Here is an 8,092-nt window from a genome sequence, read left to right on the forward strand (position 1 = left end):
TTTACATAGCACACAGTTACACAGTTAAAAATTCAAAACTCATTAAACTAAATTAAAAAACAGACATTTTGTGTCACATTAATTAATCATTTGAATTAAATTTGATATCATTTACACATAAATTTGCCAAAATATAGTGTTAAATTATAAATTAATACTACTAAAAGTAAATAAAAACTTAAACTATGTTTAAAAAAAGAAAAAAACAACAACATATTGTGTTGATAGAGGGTTTGATTCATTATTAATACCAAGTACATATAAATTCTCTCAGTTTATTTGGGCTTGTCACGCCCACTGCTGTGCTGCATTCACGGACGCTGTTTTCTCTGTAGTCATGAATGATTCATTTCATGCGTGCACATGTTACACATAGATCTTCCAGCAAACTGCGATTGAGATAAGAAGGGGTCTTTTTCGTCTCTGACGTTGGTTTGTATGGGGTTTATCATTTTATAGTCATGAGTTTACAAAGCATAACATCTGGACAGAAAGCTAACAAATACCAGCGGCACTTAAAGGCAGCACGTTTCCTGTCTGCACGAGCGCAGACAAACCAACGGTCAGGCGGCAGAATACGGAACCGCGGCTCACGCGCTCATGCAGCTTTCGGTCAGTTATGTCCGCGTGGGTTTTAGTGTCTTCTTTCAGAATGCAGACATGAGTGCGGTGGTTCTAAACTGCGCCACTGGATGAGACTGTTCTGACTGTAAGTAAACTATCCAGACATACCGCACGTCCCCTCCCTCCCACGTCTTACCCCCCACCCTCTCTGCTACCGGCGGTGTCCAGTACCCCAACGACAGAATCGTGTATCTTAATGGCGGACCCGGCAGAACCAGCTCCAGGAAGCGTGGAGGAGCAGAAGCCCGAGCGTATAAACGACGCAGAGCTGGCTCTGAAAGGAATCAACATGCTGCTCAACAATGGATTCAAGGAGAGCAACGAGCTCTTCAGAGCATACAGGTCTGTGGAAGCTGCTGTGACGGACATTAATGGTTGTGACAGGTGTGTCTAATATGTTTGCAAACTTGTCATCTTCCATTAGAGGGCTGCTCGGTGTAGCAACGCTTGTGCGGTGTGTTTGGTGTAGCGACATCTGATCAGGTCACAGGAGGGATTTGCATTGTTTTAAAAAAATCCGGAGCAAATATTCACGCCCACATGATGACTTGTGATGCTGGAACCGGATCATTTTGTTGATATTTATGTAGGATGACAGCAGGTTGCTGCTTGTTTAACAGGTCATTCATGTCATGCCTGCTGCTGAGTTACTTTGCACAGGTTTGTATGGTGGTGGGTTAAATCTCATCACAACTACCCGGATGTAAATATTTAATTTACAACTCTACTTCCAACACATCATGTAGATTCGTGCAAACAGACAAAAACAAAGGATACTGTAAAATGTGATTTATTGGGAGTCCTGGGAGAGTGATGAACCAAGCTGTGCTGATAAAATGCAAATTATGAAGGAATGTTGTGGACAGGATTTCACAATAAACAAAAACAAGAGAAGAAATTTCACCTAAAAAAACCCACACAGCATTAAATACAACCCTGTTCCAGTCAGATCTGTCAGTTTTGAGTCAGCCTACTAGTGTGGTATTTGTGGTAGATGTGTATTCTGATTGATAAAGATGAACTCTCTCTACCACCATATAATCACTGATTATCTCAAAGCTTCTGCTTTCAAACTACATGTTGATGCCACAGAAGGGCAAACACTGTGATTCCCGACCCCCCAGTGAAAGGCTTAAATGTCACGTCTTCCGCTAATTGCATTTATCACTAGGTGTCATCCTGTTTTGACAGCATCAGCAGAAGAAAAGAAAAAAAAAGATGGCGGGAAGTGAAATACACAAACACAGCAGCTGTGACTGGTGGCATTAAGTTCCTCTGGAAGTGTGGCTTTGTGTTGCATTGTGTGTGTAGGAGGAGGGGGGTTAAGTGAAATATGACCCAGAGAAATCGCCACATTCCTTCTAAATCGAGTTGTTTTTGTTTAGCTGTCAACTTTTTGTTTGGACTTGTTCATGTGCCAAACAGCCTTTATTCCAGCATGCGTTGTGTGTATCTTTTGTTTCAGGAACCACAGTCCTCTGATGAGTTTTGGGGCCAGTTTTGTGAGTTTTCTGGTGAGCAAAGAAACAACACGTTATTCAGAGTACCCCTGTTTTGTAATTCAAGTAGTGACAGAGGTAATTGGTATTTTAGAATTTATTGTGACAAGAACTGGGGTAGTGCACCAAGATTATAGTCTTAATTTTCAGAACCATGTTACTGAATTAGTTTGTATGCTCCTAAAGTACAATATGCATTCATATGCTGTTTTTATAAATCAAATTTTATGTACTAATTATATGACTTTACATTAGGATAAAAAAAAAACACAAAGGCAAAATACCTTGATGTTTTCCTTTCCTGTCCTGTCTGACTGAGTTACCAGGCAACCCAGGTTTCAGCATGTGCAAAGAGAAAAGAAAGTAAAAATAACAAATGTTGCTGTAGTCACAGTAACGGGGAGATCTTTCACCTTGTTTATGAGTCTTTGCTAAACATAGATACGATTATTAATAAACTGAGTAAATTATGACCTTTGTGCATGAATGTGTTTGGCCTTGTGTTGTTTAGGCTGTTTTACATAAAGGTCATTAAAAGTATATCAAATGTTCAGAGGGAAAACATATATGTATGTATTTTCTTACGTTTATCTATTGTTTCAAATCAGAATAGTTTAGTTTCAAGGACTCCACGGTCCCAATGTAACCAAGGATTAGACATTTGCTGGATCACCAGACTTGAGTTTGGAAAAGCTGTACAGAGTTTATGTAAATGATGGAGTTACATGTGTTGTTTTTGTAGAATGCCATGATGACATTTGAAGAGGAGAAAATGCAGATGGCCTTCGAGGATCTCAAAGCTACTGAGAAACTGTGTGAGAGTGAAAACACTGGTGTCATTGAAACCATTAAAAACAAGATCAAGCGGAGTGTGAGTGACCTCTTAAACACTTGATTTAATGGGATGTATAGTACATAGTTTGTGTATTTATAGAACAACTGCAATTTCTTTGAAGAGGTACTTTTAATGTTAGAATGCCGTGTCTCAGGTTAGTTTGTTAGCTTTCGTACCTGCCTGCTGCTCATCAGTCTGCGTGGTATGTGTGTGGGCAGGTGGACTCCCAGAGGTCAGGGGTGGCTGCAGTAGACCGACTCCAGCGGCAGATCATCATTGCAGACTGCCAGGTCTACCTCGCAGTTCTGTCTTTCATCAAACAAGAGCTGTCAGGTAAGGGAGTCTTTAGGAGGTGAACCCCTCACTTGTACTGTTAAATCTTTTAAAAATATCATAGCAAGGGAGAGCGTGACCTCAGCTTCAACCCCCTGACAGCATATATCAAAGGAGGCTGGATCCTCCGCAAAGCCTGGAAGATGTACAACAAATGTTACAGTGACATCACACATCTACAAGAGAGCAGCAGCAGGAGGGCCCCTGAACAGCCGTCTCCATCACCGTCCTCCTCTTCTGACCCGTCCAACCACAGCCACTCTTCACCTGGGCCAAGTCCATCCCAGAGACTAGACGGCATCAGTCCAGAGGCTTTGGATCGGCTCAAAGGTTCAGTCAGTTTTGGTTACGGCCTTTTCCATCTCTGTATCTCAATGGTGCCGCCGCACCTACTGAAGATCGTCAACCTGCTGGGCTTCCCAGGAGACCGCACTCAGGGCCTGTCGGCGCTCACGTACGCCAGTGAAAGTAAGGACATGAAGGCCCCCTTAGCTACGTGAGTGAGTATGTTTGTGTATTAACTGAAACATGATCTGACTAATTCACTTAGAAACAAAATAGGAAGCAGAAAAGAAGGAAATGCTCCTACTGTAATACCTGACTGACTTGGGCTCCTGCAGCAGAATTTGTCCAGTCCTGTCTTTTCTGTCAGTTTCCTTTTTATTCCTTGACTGTCTTTGTCTAACAGCGATCATTGACTTTCAGTCTCCTTGTTTGCTAATAGTTTTTTTGGTATTAGCAAAAAAAGTTTTCTCACAAAGACATCAGAAATTGTCTACACCTTATCAGCGTTGATCTGATTTAAAAATAATTTTGTTCTTGTATGATGTCATAAATTTCCATCACATTCCCACCTATGATGGTCTCTGTGCTCCCCTCACAGCTTGGCCCTCTTGTGGTACCACACAGTAGTGCAGCCCTTCTTTGCCTTGGATGGCACAGACACTCAGGCAGGCCTGCTCGAAGCCAAGTCCATTCTTCAACAAAGAGAAGCTGTCTATCCAAACTCTTCCCTCTTCATGTTTTTCAAAGGCAGAGTTCAGCGCCTTGAGGTAAAAAGCCATGTGACATGTGTGAAAAAATCCTGTTGCTAAAGCAGAGTATTCTCCTGACTTGGGTAAGTTCAGTGTTGTCTCATTGTGACTCACCACAAAGTTCCCTTTTCTAGTGTCAGATCAGCAGTGCCTTGACGTCCTTCAGTGATGCCTTAGAGCTGGCATCTGACCAGAGGGAGATTCAGCACGTGTGCTTATATGAAATAGGTACTGCTCTTCCCTCTCAGATTTCAAACTCCTGTGCTCAGCATGAGGCTGTGTCAAAATATCTGCTTGAATGTTTAGGCTGGTGCAGCATGATTGAGCTGAACTATGAAGAGGCCTACAAAGCATTTGAGCGACTGAAGACTGAATCTCGCTGGTCCCAGTGCTATTATGCCTATCTAACTGGAGGTAATCACAGCACACAAGAAGGAGTCTTTAAGGGCTTTTTGTTCTCGTGGCTAATCCTTATTGTGTGTTGTGTGTAGCGTGCCAAGGAGCCACAGGTGATCTGGAGGGAGCTGTTGCTGTTTTCAAGGATGTTCAAAGACTTTTCAAACGCAAGAATAATCAGATTGAGTTGTTTTCTATGAAGAGGGTGAGTGTGCATCTGAATGATTTTCTGTTTGTGTTCAGTAAAAATCAATCATGTGTGTACATGTTTTTTTTTGTACATCAGGCTGAGAAGCTAAGGGGTTCCAGTCTATCCAAAGACCTGTGCATCCTGTGTGTGATTGAGATCCTCTATCTGTGGAAAGCTCTGCCCAACTGCTCTACTGCCAAGCTACAGACAATGACTAAAGGTACTGCACTGCAACATACCTCATCATGACAGTTGTACCCTCATTGGTTGCCCTGTCACTAGACCTAGACGGACTGTGTTGTTCTTCGTTTAGTCTTGCAGGGGATTGACGATGTCTCATCTGCGGGCCTGAAAAACCTGCTTCTTGGTGCCATAAACAAAAGTCTCCATAATACCAAAGATGCCATTCAGGTATGACTTTAACACACTAGTATAGTGTTTGGAAACTCGGGGCACTGCACTCATCAGCTGCACAGGATTCATGTTCGATTCATGTTGTGATCTAATAATCAAAGCTTTGGTGATGGATAATCCGGACTAATTGGGGAATTTTTGGAAGAAATTTCTGACATTGGCCAATACGCTTAACATGTACACACATGTTGACAACAATCTGCTGTATCGCTTGCCATCTAGCTTGAGATAAGTCAAGGTTATGTTTGAGGTGTATTGAAAAAAGAAAGAAAAGTAGATCATTATTTATTCATCTTCCAAAACCTGGTGCAACCTTTGCAGGCCATGAGGGCCATATCTTTGTAGAGGAGGCCCTTTGAAGGGTGCACTGTGCAGCGACAGCTTATCTGATGACAATCTGCAAATTTCAAGTATGTTTTTCTGATGTATGTTGTAGAGGAAAAAACATATCAGTAGCAACAGCAGTGTTTTTTTAACAGTATTTCCAGCTGGCTGTAAGGGACGAGGTGGGTCGTCTGAGCAACTCTTATGTTCAGCCCTACTCCTGCTATGAACTGGGCTGTGTGCTGCTCAACTCCCCAGAGGCAAGTTTTTGTTTGTGTGTGATAGACTTTCTCTCTTATCTGAGCTGGTGGAGGAGTCACATACTCTAAATATTTAATCATGCTTTTTTCTTTTTTCATCCTCTCCCAGTCGGCAATGAAGGGACGAATGCTAATGCTTCAGGCTAAGGTACAGTAGACTTCTATCCTGCATGACTTTTATTTTAGTTTGAGACTTGTACTTAAAATAGCTTCTATCTATTTATTTTATGAATTTTATGACAACACAGCCTTTATAGATCAATAGAGGGCAATTAGAATGTTCTTATTACATTCAGAGGTTATGATGAAGGCCTGTGGTGGTACAGGATGTGCCCGTTCTGTTTCACCACTCTGATCAGGTGACAGCATACCTAATAAATGTGCAGTAATGACAATTCATCTCCCTTTGAGGTCAGTGAACTGAGTATAAAAAGTTGGCTTAATTTTGAAGTGAAGTTACAGTAGGTTAGACTGGGTCACATCAGCCTGTGGGATGTAGACCAGAGAGGATTGTTTTTCCTCAACTCAGCTCATTGAGGTGTGTGAGAGTGAGCAAAGGTGACCAGGAGGAGGCAGCCCTCCTGTCCCAGTGACAATCATAACTGGCATTCATGGTCCTCCTAGAAATGAGGACAGTCACCATGTTGTCATTGAGTGGCCTTTGAATTTGGCCTCTCCCTTAGATGCCTTGGGGAAATTGTGGATGTTCTAAAGATAGAAGGGATAGAATTTCTGCTGGAGTGAACTCCCACTCATGGGATAGTCCTGTGGAATGTCAAAATCTTGCACTTCTCATCATCATCTCATTTTTTTAGTCATAAATTGTAGTAAAATGCCTTTTTAAGATTTACACAGATGTAGCCACTAAATAGAACGTGTGCTTTTTGTTTGTGTAGAAGCAGGTGTAGGTTATTTTAGCAGTGGAGCTCTTTTCTCTCCTATTTATAAACTATCTTCCAAGTGCCCTTTAGGTAAATTGCAGCCAAGTCCACACACTAGCATTCATAAAAAATGGACAGGCTCTCTGTTGATGGGCAGTGGTTTGGGTCAATTGTATATCTAGACCTCAGAAAGTAAGAACAACATGACTGAGCAGTCCAAAACATCAGTATCTAAGCACTTTTTGTTGCAGTTACAGAAAAGGGTGTCTGCTCTGTGTTGCACACTTGGTGCAGTCTCACCAACATCACAGTTGGAGTCATGTGGTGCAGCAGCATAGACTTTGTAGTAGATTGGCAGCTGACACTGACAAACAGATCTGGCTTCTCCAGCCTTGGCTGTAAAATCCGCCTCTGCATGACTGAGCAGATGCACCAGAGTCTGACAGGGAGCGCAGGAGGAGCCAAGCTGCAGGGCTGTCTGTTTCTTTAATGGGAATGCCATCACCTGATTGGGCAGCAGGTGCATTGATCTGTCTGTGCTGACTGCAGAGCTTGTTAGAGGGCAGAGCATGAACAAATGTATAATTTATCTTTTCCACTCTCTGTGTCTGATCTTGTTTGACTGTGCAGGAGGACTACGCTGGGTATGATTTCGAGAACAGACTCCATGTTCGTATTCATTCAGCTCTGGCCTCTATGAGAGCTGCAGCTCAGCCTTGAGGTTTGAACTACAACTCTGGAACACCTCACTGGAAGAAAGGTCTGTGAAAAAAGCCAATACCTGTTTGGACAGTAATATTTCATCATTTGATGTATGAGCCAAAAGTAATCATTGACGCACAGTTTATTATTCTGTTACATTAACTACTTCTTTAAATAACTAGGTGCCAGTTATTACTCTTTACAGTTTGAAATGTATCAGGCATATTATTTTCAGGGGGACACATTTTCTTCAAATCTGGCAACAAATCAGGTTGAAGTTGTAGTAAGGCACATAAGTATTTACCTGTCAAAGCGATGTGTTGGTTGCTGACATCTATGCTGCTTGCTAATCTATAAGCATGAGTATTTAACTGTGATTTGTTTTTAGCACAGCGCCTTTTTTAAGCAGAATTGTTTTTATCTGTAAATATGGTTTAATAAATGTGTAACTATTGTTCCATATCAAAGCAGATCAATGCTGCTCTTTGCTAGAAATGGTTCTACTTTATATTTGTTTTATGATAATAAAAGTAATATGGAATATTGATTAATTCAGTTTGACTTTCAGTAACATGAACTTGCTGTACAGAGGTCAAGAGT

The 8,092-nt window shown here is 41.7% G+C and overlaps 1 protein-coding gene across 2 annotated transcripts; it reads left to right on the forward strand.

The window, feature by feature from the left end:
* Positions 1-548: 548 nt before the first annotated feature.
* Positions 549-8,039, forward strand: LOC114449363 (tetratricopeptide repeat protein 39C-like). 2 transcript variants are annotated; one of them, XM_028426963.1, is made up of 15 exons: positions 549-709; positions 793-966; positions 2,090-2,138; positions 2,866-2,994; positions 3,177-3,291; positions 3,394-3,787; positions 4,175-4,343; positions 4,460-4,553; positions 4,632-4,739; positions 4,817-4,926; positions 5,008-5,131; positions 5,225-5,322; positions 5,805-5,909; positions 6,019-6,057; positions 7,421-7,510. In XM_028426963.1, exons 2-15 carry the CDS (start codon positions 821-823, stop codon positions 7,508-7,510), a joined length of 1,770 nt encoding a protein of 589 aa, XP_028282764.1. In that variant the 5' UTR covers positions 549-709; positions 793-820. The 2 variants fall into 2 exon arrangements, with proteins under 2 accessions (XP_028282764.1, XP_028282763.1); XM_028426962.1 differs by lacking the exon at positions 549-709 and having other exon boundaries at positions 821-966; positions 7,421-8,039.
* Positions 8,040-8,092: the final 53 nt, after the last annotated feature.

Source organism: Parambassis ranga, chromosome 17 (genome assembly GCF_900634625.1).
Source record: "Parambassis ranga chromosome 17, fParRan2.1, whole genome shotgun sequence".
NCBI classification, from domain to species: Eukaryota; Metazoa; Chordata; class Actinopteri; family Ambassidae; genus Parambassis; species Parambassis ranga.

Coding starts and splice junctions, on each gene's coding strand:
- LOC114449363 (XM_028426963.1), top strand. CDS start 821: ATGGCGGACCCGGCAGAACCAGCTCCAGGAAGCGTGGAGGAGCAGAAG. Junction 4,344..4,459: donor GCAGAGTTCAGCGCCTTGAG/GTAAAAAGCCAT, acceptor TCCCTTTTCTAG/TGTCAGATCAGCAGTGCCTT. Junction 4,927..5,007: donor AGTTGTTTTCTATGAAGAGG/GTGAGTGTGCAT, acceptor TTTGTACATCAG/GCTGAGAAGCTAAGGGGTTC.